Below are 18,282 nucleotides of genomic sequence, written 5' to 3' on the forward strand. Positions count from 1 at the left end.
ACGTTCTGCGGAACAAAGGCCCCAGGGCGGAAGCGAGGGCCTGAAGCTTGAAAGGCTAGGGCCTCTTAAGCCGGCCGCTGAGGGGCGGCTCCAGTCCACGGCTCCAGAGGCGAGTGGAAGGGACCGGTGCTTCTGCCAGTTTCCAATTCGAGGCTTACATCTTTACAAGTAAAGGGCCCACTTCCTCCATCCCTCAAAAAAATTTTCCTTTGCATCTCCTTCTCTCTTCCTTCAGCGTAGTAAGTAACGTCTGGGGGCCCTCCACAGGAGAGAATCTTTTTGTTCACCTTGGAAGAGGGAGATCAGAAGTAGGAGACACACAGGTTATGTTAGAAACTAGTATAAAGGAGCACACCTATTATAATAACCACAACCTCTTCAGCTCTGCAAACCTCACCAAGATTAGGCAGTCATCAAATGTCTTGCTTGCCAAATATACCCTTTTGTTTATGTGTGCTAATTTAAAAAATACTGACTTTGGGGCGCCTGGGTGGCGCAGTCGGTTAAGCGTCCGACTTCAGCCAGGTCACGATCTCGCGGTCGGTGAGTTCGAGCCCCACGTCAGGCTCTGGGCTGATGGCTCGGAGCCTGTTTCCGATTCTGTGTCTCCCTCTCTCTCTGCCCCTCCCCCGTTCATGCTCTGTCTCTCTCTGTCCCAAAAATGAATAAACGTTGAAAAAAAATTTTTTTTTTAAAAAATAAAAAATAAAAAAAAAATACTGACTTTTTCTAATTTTCCTTCCACCTTTATATCTTTCAGGGCCTCTACTCCTTCCAGTGAATCCTTTTTTCTTTCTCTTTTTTAATGTTTATTTATTTTTGAGAGAGACAGACTGCAAGTGGGAAGGGGCAGAGAAAGAGGGAGACACAGAATCCAAGGCAGGCTCCAGGCTCTGAGCTGTCAGCACAGAGCCCGAAGCAGGGCTCCGGCCCACAAACCATGAGATCATGACCTGAGCTGAAGTTGGACGCTTAACCGACTGAGCTACCCAGGTGCTCCTCCTTCTAGTGAATCCTAATTGGGTGTCTCCCAGGCTTGTCCTTGGTTCATTCCTCCTCACTGATTCTCAAAAGTGGAAGCCTTGAGGAGATAAGGACGTTTCAACTATAGGTACAAATCCAAACTGAGGGAAGAGTGTCCTCGATTACTTTTCTTTAATGTTTATTTTATTTTTGAGAGAGAGAGAGAGACACAGAATGCGAGTTGGGGAGGGTCAGAGAGGAAGAGACAGAATCCAAAGCAGGCACCAGGCTCTAATCTGTCAGCACAGAGCCCAATGTGGGGCTCGGACCCACAAACTGTGAGATCATGACCTGAGTTGAAGTTGGATGCTTACCCGACTGAGCTACCCAGGCGCCCCTGTCCTTGATTACTTTAAAAAAAAAAAAAAACCCAAAAAACAAAAAAAACGTTTTTAATGTGTACTTATTTTGAGAGAGAGAGAGAGAAAGAGAGCATGAGCAGGGGAGGGGCAGAGAGAGAGGGAGACACAGAATCCAAAGCAGGCTCCAGGCTCTGAGCTGTCAGCACAGAGCCTGACACGGGGCTCCAACCCACAAACTGTGAGATCGTGACCTGAGCTGAAGTAGGATGCTTACCGGACTGAGCCACCCAGGCGCCCCTGTCCTTGATTACTTTTTAAAAGCACATTTAATATTCATTCAGTCAGGGTGGCTTAGTGGGTTAAGGGTATGACTCTTGATTTCAGCACAGGTCCTGATCTCCCATTTGGTGAGATTGAGCCCCCATCAGTCTCTGTGCTGACAGCATGGAGCCTGCTTGGATTTCTCTACCTCTCTCTCTGCTCCTCCCCGACTTGCGCATGTGCATGCACGTGCTCTCTCTCTCTCAAACCCCCTCCCGCCCCCCCAAGACAAAAACAACTTTTAAAAAACTGATTCAGCCAGTACTTATTAAGCACTTTTTATGTGGCATGCACTGTGCCAGGCAGCAGGATGCAGAGTGAAACTCAAGGTCTGCTGGAGTTGGAAGAAGCCAACTTAGAAGTCCTTGATGACATCTAGACTGGCGCAAACCTGATGATTTTTTTTTTTTAATTTTTTTTTCAACTTTTATTTATTTTTGGGACAGAGAGAGACAGAGCATGAACGGGGGAGGGGCAGAGAGAGAGGGAGACACAGAATCAGAGACAGGCTCCAGGCTCTGAGCCATCAGCCCAGAGCCTGACGCGGGGCTCGAACTCCCGGACCGCGAGATCGTGACCTGGCTGAAGTCGGACGCTTAACCGACTGCGCCACCCAGGCGCCCCAAACCTGATGATTAAGGCAAATTGTGTTTACTGCTATCCAGGAAAGGCAGGGAACTGTAAGAGGGGATCCTACTTTGGATTCCAGATCAGGAAAGACCTTTCTGAGGCCTGGACGATGAGCAGGAGCTGGTGAAAAGTTCCACACAGAAGAAAAGAGTAGAAGTGAAAGCCCTGAAGGAGGAAGGGGCTTCGTGGTGGGAAGAACTGAAGAGAGGGCTATGTGGTCCAAGTGTGGCTTGGGCCCAAAAGTGAAGGTCAGAGAGGTGTCACAGCAGCTGGAGAGAAGCAGATGTATTCAAGATACATTTGGAGGTAGACTGGATCGCACTCTGTGATATGTTCACTGGGAGGCCAGTGGGGAAAAGTGTCACCGAGGGTGAAAATAATGACAAGGATGACCCCGAGGTTCCTGCTTTGAACATCTGAATGGTGATATAAGGAGCGCTGAAGAAAAGCAGAGGTAGGGGGAAAGATACAGGATTTGTTCGGGGGATGTGTTTGGTTGGAGATGTCTGTGAGTTACATAAATGGAGAAGTAGGAGGTTAGCTATGTCAGCCTGGCACTGAGTAAAGAGTTCTTGGTTGGAAATAGAAATTTGGAACTCAGCGGGATACGTGCTGGTGTGCCGAAACTCGGTTGTAGGGGCTTGTGACAGCCGATGGTTTTTCATGAATTCCGTAAGCTAAGCCAGTTGTTAAAGGCTGCCATTATGTTTTTAAAAAGTGCGTAGACACAAATTTAAATAAATTATGTTTTATTTTATTATTTTTTTGAGATTTTAGTTTAAAAAAAAATTTTTTTTAAACGTTTTATTTATTTTTGAGATAGGGAGAGACAGAGCATGAACAGGGGAGGGTCAGAGAGAGAGGGAGACACAGAATCTGAAACAGGCTCCGGGCTGTCAGCACAGAGCCCGACGCGGGGCTCGAACTCACGGACTGCGAGATCATGACCTGAGCCGAAGTCGGCCGCTTAACCGACTGAGCCACCCAGGCGCCCTGAGATTTTAGTTTTTAAGTAATCTCCACACCCAATGGAGGGCTCAAACTCACAGCCCCAAGATGAAGAGTGGCATGCTCTACCGACTAAACCATCCAGGCACCCCTAAATAAATTGAATTTTTCTTAAAAAAGGTTAAAAGGTACTTACAAGTCTTTGGAGCCAGAAGTCCAAGAGCAAGGTGTCAGTAGGTTTGGTTTCTTCTGAGGCCTTTCTTGCAGAAAAGGTGCTTTCTCATGTCCTCATACAGTCTTTTTCTCTGTGCCCAAATTTCGTCTTCTTAAACCGACAGCAGTCAGATTGGATTTGGGCCCACCCTAAAGGTCTCATTTTATTTTTTATTTTTTTAATTAATTAATTAGTTTATTTATTTTTGAGAGAGAGAGACAGAGCATGAGCAGGGGAAGGGCCAAGAGAGAGAGGGAGACACAGAATCCGAAGCAGGCTCCGGGCTCTGAGATCATGACCTGAGCCAAAGTTGGATGCTTAACCGACTGAGCCACCCAGGCGCCCAATAAAGGTCTCATTTTAATGTCACTATCACTTTACAGGGCCTATTTCCAAACATAGTCACATTCAGAGGTACTGGGAGTTAGGACTTCAAAATATGGATGAGGGAGCAAATTCAGCCCCTAACAATGTTACTGTTATGTATGCTCTTGAAGTTATTTACCTTGTGAAGTCAGCCATGGTGGGAGTGTTTACACCAGAGAAATTGGCAAATGCTAAAAATTAAGGCTTTTTGTTATCCCTGGAGCAGCTGTTGTTAGACATTTACCAACACACCACACATCATAACTATAGGTGTTACTTAGTCTCTAGAGTATAATTTGAATCTGAAAAATGTGAAACACACACACACACACACACACACACACACACACACACCCCACACACACACCACTATTTTGCTGAAGTATTTTAAGCTATGACTGGTACAGATACAGAGAAAGTCTTCTCTGTGTCAGTGATTCGCAAAGAGAAGTGTATCAAGATGCTTTCCACTGAGTCACAGAAACTCTGACCAAGTGGTATTAAAGGACATTTCATAAAGACATTTGTTATTTCACATAAAAATAAATCCAGGGGTAGTGGGGGCTTCTGGAAAAGAGGGTTCCTTACTCTCAAGAGAAAGCAGCAGTAAGGAACTCTGGCAGAATGTGAATGGCTTCACTCGGGTCATTGATTGCTACCTGCAGCCATCACATGACTATGGGAAGACTAAGTCATAGAAGGCAGGACTGCAGGGGCACCCCCGGTGGCTCAGTCAGGTAAGCGTCCAACTTCGGCTCAGGTCATGATCTCCCTGCTCCTGAGTTTGAGCCCCACATCTCTGCTATCACCACAGGGCCCTCTTCAAATCATCTGCCCCCTCTCTCTCTGCCCCTCCCCTGCTTGTCCCCCCCACCGCCGAAAAATAAATAAATGAACTTAAAAAAAAAAAGACAGTATGTGGACTGGGTCCTGGAAGACATAGTGAAATGGAAAGATGAGCCAATTTTGAGGCTCAGCTTTAGCTCTGTCTTTAGTGGCCTGTGGACATCTTCATGTGGATGTTCAACTATCATTTCAATCTCAGTAAGTCCCGAAGAAACTGATCACATTCCACAGCTCCAAATTCAGATCTCTGTATTCCTTTCAATGTCAATACTATTTTCTCAGGAACACTGTAGTCCTCTTCTCCCTACCCTGTGTCCATTAGTTGTTGAGTACTGTTAAATTTTCCTCTTCATCCTACCTCCTTGCTCCAGGCCCTCATATATATATATATATATATATATATATATATATATATATACACACACACACACACACACACACATACACATATATATGGTGTATGATAAACTATGTATAGTTTATATATATACATATAAAATCTGTATTTTCTATTTTAAGAACTTAACATCTGAAAATTTATTATTCCTCCACTTCTCTCTGTTCAATAGACATGGTATTTTATTAGAATTAATAAGGTAGCAGGATACATGACATATAGAGAAATATCAATAGTTATGACAGTGTGGTACTAGAGCAGAAATAGTGAAAGAGATAGATATAGATCAGTGGAAAATAACAGTCTGGAAACAATATACTGTACACTATATATATATATATATATATATATATATACACACACATGTATATATGTATATATGTATGTACATGTATGTATATGCATACATATATATGTATGTATGCATGTGTATGTATATACATATGTATATATACACACTATATACACAATATAATGTATACCCATTATATACACAATATAACATATATATCACATATATATATATATATATGATAAAGATGGTATTTCAAATCAGTAGGTAAAGATGGGATTATTCAACAAATGATGCTGAGAAAATTGGCTCCACTTTTGGCAAAATGTTAGATCCCTACCTCACACTATACACAAAAATTATTGCAGATGAATTAAGGCCTTAAAAATGTAAATATCAGGAGAATATTTTCATAACCTTGGGGTGGAGAAAGGGTTTTTTAAAAAAATTTTTTAATGTTTGTTTATTTTCGAGAGAGACAGAGACAGAATGCAAATGGGTTAGGGGCAGAGAGAGACGGAGACACAGAATCTGAAGTAGGCTCCAGGCTCTGAGCTGTCATCACAGAGCCCAAAGTGGGGCTCGAACTCACGAGCTATGAGATCATGACCTGAGCCGAAGTCAGATGCTCAACCAACCGAGCCACCCAGGTGCCCCTAGGATTTTCTAAAGCAGACACACAATTCAGAAGCCTTATTGAAGAGATGGACAGTAAAGACTACATACAAATGTCAAATTACTGTAAGATGACACTCTATAAACCAAGTGATAGGACACCCAGGAAAATATTTTCAGGATGTAAAAAACAAAGTTAATATATCTGTGTATGGTTTTAAAATATGTCCACAAATTCTTTGATACTTCTCCATTCAAGAGGTGAAGCCTAATTCCCCTCCACTTGGGTGGGCTGGATTTAACGACTAGCTCATAAAGAATAGAATAAATTGGAAGTGGTCATATGTGACTTCGGTGACTAAGTCACAGAAGGCTCAGTGGCTTCCATCTTGGTCTCTTTCTCTCTTGGATCACTTGCTCTGGAGGAAGGCAGCTGCCATATTGTGAAGACACTCAGGCGGCCCTATGGAGAAGCCCATATGGCAAGGAAGTATCTTGCCAACAGCCATATCAGTGAGCGTTCTTGGAGGCAAACCTTCTGGCTTCAGTCAAGCCTTCAGAATGACTGTAGGCCCGGCTAACAGTTGGATGAAAACCAACTAAGCCACTCTTAGATTCCTGATCCACAGAAACTGAAATAATGAATGTCATTTTAATGTACTAAGTTTGCGACAATTGGTTATAATCAGTTAAGAATTGCATTTGGCTACAACATAGATTCCCCCCAGACCTAGTGGGTTCTCTCTTTTATAAAATAAGTCTGGAGAGGCAGTTCAGGGTTGGTATAACAGCTTCATGAGATTTTGTGTTTTTTAAGCTGCTCTCTACATTTGTTCTGGCATCTCAGCATGGGACTTATAATCTTGGGGTTCTCTGATGGTCCCATGTAGTTGCTACAACTCCAGCCATCACATTCCTGTTTTAGACAGTAAGAGGAAAGGAAGGAGGAAAAAGGGGCTTTCTAGATGTTTCACCCGATGACTTTCACTAATATATCATTGACCTGTCAGCAGTGGAGGCGGAGACATATTTTTTTAACTGGGCACAATGTTGCTCCCAGTAATATAAAAGTTCTGTTAGTTAGCTCAAAAATGAGAAGACAAAAACCCAGTTAAAAAATAAACAGTCTGAATAGACAGTTCTCCAAAGAAGATATACAGATGGCTAAAAAACACATTAAAAAAATGCTCAACATCTTTACCATCCGGGAAATGAAAATCAAAGCCACAATAAAATACTACTTCACATCTGCTAGGATGGCTATAATCAAAACCACAGATAATAACAAATGTTGGCCACAATGTGTCAAAATTAGAACTCTCATATGCTGCTGGCGGAAATGTAAAATAGTGCAGCCATTTTGGAAAACATTTTGGCAGTTCCTTAAAAGCTTAGAGTTACCATAGGATCTGGCGATTCCACTCCTTACAGTTCCACTGGTTAGGAAAAAATTGCCAATAAACTAAGTTGAAATGTCTGAGGTCAGGATGTATTTGTAATAGATTTTTTCAAATGAAAATTGTTTCCTTCTGGGAATTCGCATATAATATTTTATTAGGGGGATTGTATTAGGCTCTTAGTAAATGTTTAGTACATAGCAAGCACTCGATATATGTAGCTGAATAAATGAATGACTAGGTTGATACTGTAAGTATTTTAGAATGAAATCTCCATGTGGCAAAGAATAATGTCCTCCTTTGGAATCCATTCCTTGTAATATAGAATTCAGTATTTTGATACGAAAAGTATTATTTTTGTATTGATATTAATTAATTTTGAATTGATATTAAAAGAGAAATGAAAACATATGGCCACACAAAAATATGTACATGACTGTTCTTAGTAGCATTATTCGTAATAGCCAAAGAATGGAAACAACCCAAATATCCATCAAGTGATGAATGAAAAAATAAAATGTGGTATAAACCATACAATGGAATATTGCTCAAGTGTCAAAAGGGACAAAGTACTGATGCATGCTACAACATATGAACCTTGAAAACAATGATGCTAAGGTGAAAGAAGGTAGTCACAAAGGCCCACGTGTTATAGGATTTCATTTATATGAAATGTGCAAAATAGGCAAGTCTAGAGACAGAAAGTAAATTAGTGTTTGCCAGCAGCAGAGGTGGATAGGGGGAGGGTAGGGACATGAGAGCTAAGGGGCACAGGGTTTCCTTCAGGGATAATGAGAATATTCTAAAAATGAATGTGGTAATGGTTGCACAACTCTGAATATACTAAAAGCCACCGAACCGTACATTTCAAATGGGTGAATTTTATGTTATGTGAATTATATATATGTATAAATGTTTTATTTATTTTTGAGAGAGAGACAGAGTGCGAGCAGGGGAGGGGCAGAGAGAGAAGGAGACACAGAATCCAAAGCGGGCTCCAGGCTCTGAGCTGTCAGCACAGAGCCCTATACGGAGCTTCAACTCATGAACCCCAAGAACATGACCTGAGCCAAAGTCGGTCGCTCTACCAACTGAGCCAGCCCGGTGCCCCAAATTATGTATTAATAAAGCTGTTTAGGAGCACCTGGCTGGCTCAGTCAATAGAGCGTGCAACTCATGCAAACTCATGTTTGAGTCCCATGTTCAGTATAGAGATTACTTTTTTAAAAAATCTTAAAAAAATGAAATAAAATAAAGCTGTTTAAAAACAGTTCTGTTAGAGGCGCCTGGGTGGCTCAGTCAATTAAGCATCCGATTTCGTCTCAGGTCACCATCTCTCTCAGTTTGTGAGTTTGAACCACTGCCCCCCCCCCCCCCCCCAGCCCCTCGCCTCTGGCTCTGTGCTGACAGCTCAGAGAGCCTGGAGCTTGCTTTGGATTCTATGTCTCCCTCTCTCTCTGCCCCTCCTTTGCTTATGCGCTCTCTCTCTCTCTCTCTCAAGAACAAATAAACATTAAAAAAATTTTTGTTAAAGACTTGGCAGGAACAGGAAAAACAATTTGAAAAGCTTTTTTTTTTTTTTCAAAGTAAACTCTACACCCAGCATGGGGCTCAAACTCATGACCCCAAGATCAAGAGTTGCATGTTCTACCAACTGAGCCAGCCAGGCACCCCAATGTTGACATTTTTTTAAAGTTAAAATCCATCAGTAGGGGGGTACCTGCGTGGCTCAGTCAGTTGAGCCAGATAGTCAGTTGAGTCAGACTTTGGTTCAGGTCTGATCTCACCGTTTGTGGGTTCAAGCCCCGCATCGGGCTCTGTGCTGACAGCTCAGAGCCTGGAGCCTGCTTCGGATGCTGTGTCTCCCTCTCTCTCTGACCCTCCCCAACTTGCATTCTGTGTCTCTCTCCCAAAAATAAACATTAAAAAAATAATAATAAAAATAAAATCCATCAATAGGAAACAGTTAAAAATTTCCATATATCCATATAATGGAAGAGACTAGACAACTATAAAAAAGAAAGAGGTAGATGTATGTTTAGTGATAATTAAAGATGTCCAAGACATATTATTAAATGAAAATAATTCAGTTGATGAATAGTATGTATGAGTGATACCATTTTTGTTTTTTAAAAGTCTATATCTTTGGGGTGCCTGGATAGCTCAGGCAGTTAAGCGTCCAACTTCAGCTCAGGTCACGATCTCACAGTCTGTGGGTTCGAGCCCCATGTCTGGCTCTGTGCTGACAGCTCAGATTTGGATTCTGTGTGTCCCTCTCTCTTTGCCCCTCCCTAGCTTGCACTCTGTCTCTTTCTCTCTCTCTCTCTCAAAAATAAATGAACATTAAGAAAATTTAACAAAAAATAAAAATCTATATATCTTTTCTAATAAAGGAGAGTCATGCTGAGGGAGATCATGGACTTGTATGTTCCTCTCTATATGCTTCTCTATTATTTGCATTTTGTTTATTTATTTATTGAGAGAGTGTGAGTGGGGGAGGGACAGAGGGAGAGGGAGAGAGAGAATCTTAAGCAGACTCTCTGCCCAGTATGACCATGAGATCATGACCTGAGCCAAGATCAAGAGTCGGTCACTTACCCAACTGAGCTACTCGGGCACCTGTATTATTTGCATTTTAATGTTAGTTAAACATTACTTTTACAACTCAAGGAGATTCTATTCAGACCATTCTAGGGGGAAGGATGTCATCAAAGGGGACACAGAGTATCTAGCTTTCATTACGCAGGTATTGGCTGGGCTCTTTCTCCTCCAGGCCTTACCAAAGGTGCTTCCTCTGTCTGGAATCACTGCCCTGAGTGTATGATATTACGTATACACTTGTACAATAAAATTATCCACTGGTGCTTAGTAAAAGCTCAGGTATCATTATAACATCTGTCTCATTATATGGAATTACTCGTTTACTTAACCCTGTCAGTGGGTTGTAAGGTTCCAGATGACAGGGACTGTTTTACTGTCCATGAGGGCCTAGTACCTATAGCCTGGCACAGAGTAAGTGCTTAACAAAAATATGCTCAGCGATACCTCCCTAATCCTTCTGTCACGTCTTTTCTTCCCACCTAATATGTCTTCTTCTTTCTTCGGGGCCAAGGAAAATCATATCCTTTCCCTTCGGCTACATCAAGCCACGTGGACTTTTCCTTTCCCCACTCCAACAAGACACTACCGTTCAATTGCCTAGCATTTCCAACCTTCCTGAGTGTTTCCATATTTACTTTCTTATTCCTCATGACAACCCCAGGACTGAGGAAACAGGCAAGAGGTGGGGAGGGGGCACAGAATTGCTTACTGAGGGCCAACTAAGTGCAAGGCCATTTACCCACATCATCTCTTTTAAACTTCTAACAATCCTTTTTTGGAAGTGGACATTTTTATCTCCATTTCACAAATGCGAAAATTAAACCTCAGTAAAATTATATAACATGCTGAGGAACACACAGTTATTAAACGGTAGAGTGGGTTTTGAACCTGGTGTCTCTGACTTTAAAGCCCCTGCTATTTCCGTGACATCAAGTGAACAGATTTGTCTATTAACTATATTACCCAAGCTAGACAGAGTAGGAGGTAACATGTCCTGATTTCCAGCCCACTGCATCTTCCATCAGATCACTTTGCATGTTATATAAAGTCTGTAGCACACAACTTAACAATCACATGATATCTTACCTTGTTGCCCAATTGTTTTTATTTATATTAGATTCCACAGATTGGTACTATCTCCTTTTCCCCTGGCAGGAATTGTGTCATAAATAGTAACCTCCTTGAGCCTTAGTTTCCTCTTCTTTCAAATATCTATCTCACAGGACTGGTGTGAAGATTAAGTTATCACTTGTGAAGGCATCTCACACAGCCCACAATCTCTCCAGAAATATTTCTTGAATCTCAACTTCTTTTTCATCTCCTTCAACAAGTCACACAGGCCTGAGTACCTGGGTATGCTTGTATCAGGTCTTGTCATTTATATAACAGCATTCGATGAGGAGTAGTTCAGTGGGCACTTGTTGGATTTTCTCCCTTACTAGCCCCCAAAGGTTTGCATCAAACCAGTCCAAGATATGAGGAAAAGTGAAATGCTCCCAAACTGGGTTTAGCAATCTACAGTGTGTTAGCATAGATTACACTCATAGTCGAACCCTGTCAGTTGGTATAGCTAAGCCTATTGTACAGATGAGAAAATAGTCTTAGGTAAATTGCTAGTAAACTGCAGATCTGCCAAGACTCCTCAACACAGGCCTTAAGATACATTGGGCCTGGGCTCCTTCCACTCCACCAAGCCACCTTCCAAAGGTCCAGTAAGTGCAAGGCTGGGGTGGGGGTAGAAACCAGACCACCACGTACTTTGGTATTTCTTGCTCCTCCTTCCCCTTTAGCTCCCGAGGATGTTTCATTGCAATTCACACTACTTTTGCTTTGAGGATGTGCGATCCCTTTAACGTCTTGAGTGACGTACGAGTAGCCCCGCCCATCTCCCCTCCCCACAGCTCTGTTCCAAGCCCCACCCACTGCTTTTGCCCTGCGCCAATTAACGCACTTCTGCGGGTGGGGAAGCTGGCCCCTCCATACCTGGCAACTGGTCCACTTGCTCCCGGGCAGATTTTCCGTTCAGTTCGTCGTGGTCCCCTCACGGCCCTCTAAGCAGTTGCCCCGCGGAAGTAGCCAAGTGTTCCGCCCCCTGGTTGCCATAACAGCAGTACGCGACGCCTCCTTGAGCCTTTCTCGTCTTTCAAAGCAGTCCTTCCTGGTCGGGGCCAAGACCCTCTCCGGAACCTCATCTTTAGTCGAGCAGAACCAGGGTCTGCGCCCCTTTGCGAGCGAAGGATTGGGTGGGAGGGTTGAAGACGGCGTCAGTCTGGTGCCCCAGAGGGGACAGGGAAATGGGGCTAGACGGGGTGGGAAAATTCAAAGAAATGAGTGGATCAGGTGTTACGGATGGAAGGGAAGGGAGGGGTGTAGGAGGCTGGTAGGAGAACGCGGCTTAAGGGGGAGATGGGAAGAACTGGGTAGAGGACATTCAGGGAGAAGGGAGGGGGAGCTACTAGAAGACAGTTGGGGCCACTGTGAAGGGTAGGAAAAGCCTGGGAAGGCATCCTGAAGGGAGACAGGTCCTTGGTGGGAAGTCGGAAGCGGAGGTTGGGAGTCCAAATGAGACGCTCACAGGGATGAGGAAGGAAGCACGGTTGGGAGGAGGTCAGAGGTCAAGGGTGATGGGAAGGGGTACCCTGTCAATGGAGGCGAGGGAGCTGAGGGCTGGTCAAAGCTGAGGAGACGTTCTTTCTCAGGAGGAGCACTGAGCTTGATTTGACTCCGGAGCCTTCAGCCAGGAAGAAAGATGTCAGATGAAGATGATCTGGAAGACTTCGATGCAGACCAGGATGATCTGGAAAAGGAAGAGGATGAGAAGGAGACAGAGGAGTGGGAGGACTACAGGAAGGAGGGAGAAGACCTCTCTGAGGAAGTGCGAGCATGGGAGCAAAGGGGTCCTAGGGCAAAGGGATCCAGTTGGGCTGGAAAGGGATGCCTGACTCCACTTCTTCTTGCAGTGGTTGCCCACCCCCCTCACGGAGGACATGATGAAGGAAGGGCTTTCTTTGCTCTGCAAGACGGGCAATGGACTGGCTCATGCTTATGTCAAGCTGGAGGTTAAAGAGAGGTGCCTTTATGGGGGACCAGAAGAGGCCTGAGGTTGTAGGGCCCAATTTCCTTTCTCATCCTCTTTCTTGGGTGCCTCAGCTGGGAATTTGGATCTCTCTTACCTTGGCCAGTGGAAGGGAAGGGTAGAATTTACTTTTCTGGAGCCCTGTGACTCCATCAGAGCTGGCCTGGGGAATTGGAGGCTGTGAGGGTGTGTCGGGAGATTCCTCCTGGACTCCTTCACTTGTCCTTCACAGTGTTGGTTCTTGACTCTCCACCAAAAAAAGGTCCCTGCTCACTGTTAAGAACCCACCTACCTTCTGTCCCGCTTCCTTACCACTCCCATCTATCACTCAATCTTCTCTCCATTAATAGGCCATCTCCCTATTGCCCCCTGCTTTAGCACCTCTGTCAGTCCTTGCTGGATTCTTAACCCTAACTCTGGCCTTTGCCATCTCCTAGGGATCTGACAGATATCTACTTGTTGCGTTCCTACATCCATCTGCGCTATGTGGATGTTTCTGAGAACCACCTGACAGATTTGTCCCCACTCAATTTCCTTACACACCTGCTCTGGCTCAAGGCTGATAGCAACCATCTGCGGAGTGCCCGGCTGAATGAACTGCCCTACCTGCAGGTTGCCAGTTTTGCCTATAACCAGATCACTGACACAGAGGGCATCTCTCACCCTCGTCTGGGCAGCCTGGATCTCAAAGGTGGGTCCTTAGGTTGGGCTACGCGAGATTCTTTCTTTCCTCGAGTGTGGCCAACAGAAATGGGCAGCGAGGTCTTTGGTTGTGCCACAGAGCAATTTTCACTCATTCATTTATTCATTCCGACATCCATTATGATCTGTTGTGACATTTCTATGTGCTGGAGATGTAGCTGTAAACAAAACAAAATCCTTACTTGCATGTAGCTTCCATTCTGGTCAGGGGAGACAGACAACTATCAATGAACATAGTACATAAGCAAATTTATATAGTACGTTAAGAGGCAATATGTGCTGTTGAAAAGTAAATTAGGGTAAAGGGAATGAATAGAGGCACAAGTGCAACTTCAAACAGGTTGGTAAAGACAAGTATCATTGAGAAGCTTGATATTGAGCAAATATTTGAAGGAGGAGAAGGAGTTAGCCATGGGGATTGCTGGGGATTCTTCAGTCACTCCTCAAAGGCTTGGGTGAACATGTCCATTTGGCCCTTGTACTACCATACCACTTGCCCCAGGGCCCCAGGGGTGTTAACTCTGGAGCTGTCCCTCCTCATATCCACCAGACATGAGACAGAGAGGAGGATGCAGAGGTTCCCAACATTCAGGGTCTCCTGCTGAATATCTGGAGTGGCCCTCTGAGCTCCTAATACCCTCCTGCTCCTTAGGTAACCGCATCCGCATGGTGACAGGTCTGGACCCCCAAAAGCTGATCAGCCTGCACACCTTGGAGCTTCGGGGGAACCAGATAGAAACCACCCTGGGAATCAACCTTCCTAAACTGAAGAACCTCTTCTTGGTAGCTCACTGGATTAGAGGGTGGTTGGTGCAGGAAGGTGGGCACTGTTCTGGGGGCCAGGATGCCTGGTGTCTAGGAGGCTCAGCTACTAGCTTCATCATCATCGTGATAATTTGGTATCATTTCTTGAGCCCTTAGTTGGTGCCAGATGCTATGGGGACGCCAAGTTAAAGCAGACAAGGTACTTATCACCTAGCAGAGCTGATAATACATAATGCATAGGAATAAAGACAATTTGCTTTGATACAGGCAGTAGCATAATTTGCTCTAACTGAGGCACAGATACCAGGCAAAGGCAGCCACTTAAATGTCATGTTTTTGACTCTTGAGCTTCTTCATTCTAGGATAGTGCATTTCTCCTCAGTGGAGCCGTGGGGACTCTTGGGCCTGGGGGTGGGTTGAAGCATCTCTCCTTAATCAAGAGGTGGCTTTGGTGGGATGAGCAGTAGGGGGTTACTGCTGACCTTTCTCTGGACTGGAAGCATCTCCTAGTCTTCTTTACTCTCTACACAACCTCTACCCACCTCCACTCCCCTCCTGCACTCCTTTGTCTCCACTCTTAGGTTGCCTCTGACTTCTCTTCCCTGTCCCTGCTACTTTCTCCCAATCTATGCACTGTATCCTGGGGTCTAGGCCCAGAACATGCTGAAGAAGGTGGAGGGCTTGGAGAACCTAAGCAATCTCACTACCTTGCATCTTCGAGACAACCAGATTGAGACTCTGAGTGGCTTCTCCAAGGAAATGACATCGTTACAGTATCTCAACCTGAGGTATGTAGCCCCTCCAGGCCCCACCTTGCCCCTACCCAGGACCAGGAGCAGCTTTTGACCCCATATTCCTCCCTGGCCCCAAAGTCCCAATCCTAGTCCACTCCCAGATTCTCACCTCAACCTTCATCCTGATCTTTACCCCTCCTTTCCTTACTGTCTTCTGCATTCAGTCCTAATTGCAACACTGAGACCTTTATAGCCTGAGACTCCCGAATCTTTATTCACTCCATCCACAGTTCTTGAGAACATGCTATATGCCAGGGCTTTGTGCTGTGTTTTGGCAACATTTAAAGGAATCAGAGACGGTCCCTGTCCTCAAGGGACTCAGAGTCTGGCTCCAATTCTCTTTTCTTGGTCCTATTCCATGTAAATTTCTGCTGCCCTTCTCCCATCTCCGGGACCCTTATTCCCCGTCCCATTTCCTGCCTCTCTTCTCCTGAGCCCCACCTGTAAGGGATGGCTCCCTTACCGATATAAAACACAAGATGTGCTCAGATTTGAGGAGAGAAGAGTATTTGAAAGAAATTCTCTAGATAGAAAGGCACTAGGGATCAGGGGGTGATTTTCTTTCAGCAACCCTTGTCTGATGGAGGATTTCATGTGTGTTTCTTTAAGCAAGATGTAAGGACACTGCCTCCTTAGTCAACATGGCCAGATTCTTAAAGCTGGCAAAGGAAAGAGAATCTCCAAGTAAAGAGATGTGACTGCACCTTGAAGCTCCAATTCCTGCCATGGCTTCTGGAGCAATCTCTTGCTAATTAGTTCTGCCATATTGGTCAGGCAGGGCTGGGGCTGCAGGGTGGCGGGGTGGCGGGGGTGGGTGGTGGGCTCCTTGCCTTTAATGGTCTAGCCTGAGATAATGGACCCTCCTCAATGGCTGTTAATTGGGGTTGTTTGGAAGTTCAGTGTAGTGGGGAAGAGGTAGCTCAATGACTGGGCAATGGAATGCACAGGACAGCCCAGCACGAAGTGCAGTGGGAGTAGGGCTCCCAGTGAGAAACACCCTGTGAGGTGTAGTCACCTCCGTTGAGGTTAAGGCTGAAAAAACAATGAAACCTGATTTCCTAGAGGCATGAGACAAGAACATGAAAATAAACATATTTTATGTTTAATGAGGCACATTAGGAGATGAAGCTTGTTCTTCAGGCCGGGAGGGCCCAGACCGTCTCTAGCTCTAGGCTCCTTCCTGAACGCAGCACCCACATTGCACCACTCACCTCCGTGAACTTAAAGCCCAGCTCCTTGTCCACTGGCCTGCCTCCTACTTGCTAACCTTTGACTAGGTAGGATTGATATCAGAAGAAGTTTGGCTTTGCAAGGGAGATGTCCCCCTCCCCTCCCAACTACAAGACAGGGCTGGGACTTAGCTTTGCTGCTCCAAAAGGACAAATACGACTGGTGCATTACAGAACAGACCATGGTGCTCCCAGGTTCCTGGAAGGGCAGAGGCAGGACTGGAGCAGGTTGGACAGACAGCCCCTCTGCTGCAAAGCTCGCAATGCTGAGCACGCCAGTCCGCAGAGGCAGGTTCTAGGGAACCCGGTGGGAGATTCCCTCAGAGGCCCCATTCCTGGGAGCTGGCCCCCAAAGCCCATTCTGCCCCAAGGTGAATCCCTCCTGACCACTCCGGCAGGGGCAACATGGTGACCCACCTGGGAGAGCTGGCCAAGCTTCGGGACCTGCCCAAGCTGCGAGCCCTGGTGCTGTTGGACAACCCGTGTACAGATGAGAGTGACTATCGCCAGGAGGCCCTGGTGCAGATAGCACACCTCGAACGCCTGGATAAAGATTTCTACGAGGAGGAGGAGCGGGCTGAGGCTGATGAGATCCGTCAGAGGATGAAGGAGACCCAGGAGCAGGAGGCTGAGCCTGAGCACAGCTTCGAACTGGAGCAGTCTTCCATGTAGCAGCAGCTCTTTTAGCCTCCAAGAATGGTAAGGAAGCAGACAGAGAGGCAGGAAGAGGAGGCCAGGGGTCTGGCAGCCAGGGGAAGAGAAGCTGCTACGGGAGGAGGTGGCTGAGGCAGGGACATGGCAGGAGAACCCTTGGAAAGACCAGAGTTAGGAGTCAAGGGGTGTCTCAGAGTGAGTAGAGAGGACCAGGAGGGCTTGGGAGGAGCTGAGGAAAGGCTTAGGAGAATACATTAGGGGAGGAAAAGTAACCAAAGAGAATCTGGGAGGCTGGCAGAGATGCTGGTGGGGGGCTGGTGGCCACGTGCGACACACAGTGGAGATCAGCTGGAAAGGATAGGTCTGGGGTGTGGTGAGGGGTAGGGGGAAGGGGTGGAGGTGGTGGTTGAGGATGGAAGCTGGGGGGAGGCAGGGGAGGAAGATCTTGCACTAAAAATCTGAAGCTAAAAATAACAGGAAACAGGGGTTCTGGGAAGAAAGGAGGGAAAATGAGGCAGAAAGAGACTGGGGAGGTGAGCCCAGGGAGGTGTGGCCCCTGGGCACCGGTGATGGGGTCACAGGCAGTGTGACCCAGGGAATGCAGTAAAAGGCCCAGAGGCTTTACTTCTGTCCTCTTCCTCCAGGAGATCAAAGACACTGGCCCTAAGACCCCAGAAGACTCCCAGTTAGGGGGGCTTCCACGTTCACCCCCCTCATCCTGAGACAGAGCATGCCCTCTCTTGCCTCACACCTGGGAATTCATCACAGCTTGCTGTCCAGGCTCTGGGTGGGCACCTGGGCCGCGTCCGGGTGGGCCTGAGCCCTGCCTGGAACGTGTGTGTGTGTGTGTGTGTGTGTGTGTGTGTGTGTGTGTGTGTGAGAGTGTGTTTGGGTGTGGCAGCCCTCGGGCAGGTATGGGAAAATCAGGCCTGGATGGGCCCAGGGGATGCTCCTAGAGTTGGCTGCAGAGGAGCTGCGGAGGCGGCTGGGTGTGTTACAACAGTTCGGTTTTCAAATAAAGAGACATTTTGATACTCTTGTGTCTGACTGGGGATGTGAGACACCAAGTCTGTCATGGGCTTCACTGGTGTGAGGCTGTGCCTGTTACCT

At 45.9% G+C, this 18,282-nt stretch overlaps 1 protein-coding gene across 6 annotated transcripts; it reads left to right on the top strand.

The window, feature by feature from the left end:
* Positions 1-3: 3 nt before the first annotated feature.
* Positions 4-18,206, top strand: LRRC23 (leucine rich repeat containing 23). Of its 6 annotated transcripts, none has more exons than XM_045061315.1 (9): positions 4-168; positions 12,652-12,827; positions 12,913-13,022; positions 13,466-13,719; positions 14,383-14,513; positions 15,147-15,283; positions 16,693-16,806; positions 16,917-17,217; positions 17,817-18,206. In XM_045061315.1, the coding sequence occupies exons 2-8, from the start codon at positions 12,702-12,704 to the stop codon at positions 17,188-17,190; spliced, it is 1,146 nt and encodes a 381-aa protein (XP_044917250.1). In that variant the 5' UTR covers positions 4-168; positions 12,652-12,701; the 3' UTR covers positions 17,191-17,217; positions 17,817-18,206. The 6 variants fall into 6 exon arrangements, with proteins under 6 accessions (XP_044917250.1, XP_044917248.1, XP_044917249.1 ...); XM_045061313.1 differs by lacking the exon at positions 4-168 and adding an exon at positions 11,866-12,261; XM_045061314.1 differs by lacking the exon at positions 4-168 and adding an exon at positions 11,866-12,062.
* Positions 18,207-18,282: the final 76 nt, after the last annotated feature.

This window comes from Felis catus, chromosome B4, assembly GCF_018350175.1.
Source record: "Felis catus isolate Fca126 chromosome B4, F.catus_Fca126_mat1.0, whole genome shotgun sequence".
Classification (NCBI taxonomy): domain Eukaryota; kingdom Metazoa; phylum Chordata; class Mammalia; order Carnivora; family Felidae; genus Felis; species Felis catus.

What these genes read in the sequence shown, in the direction of transcription:
- LRRC23 (XM_045061315.1), top strand. Translation starts at nt 12,702, where the DNA reads ATGTCAGATGAAGATGATCTGGAAGACTTCGATGCAGACCAGGATGAT. An exon ending in GGGCAGCCTGGATCTCAAAG is followed by an intron (nt 13,720 to 14,382) that starts GTGGGTCCTTAG and finishes CCTGCTCCTTAG; the next exon opens with GTAACCGCATCCGCATGGTG. An exon ending in GAGCACGCCAGTCCGCAGAG is followed by an intron (nt 16,807 to 16,916) that starts GCAGGTTCTAGG and finishes CCACTCCGGCAG; the next exon opens with GGGCAACATGGTGACCCACC.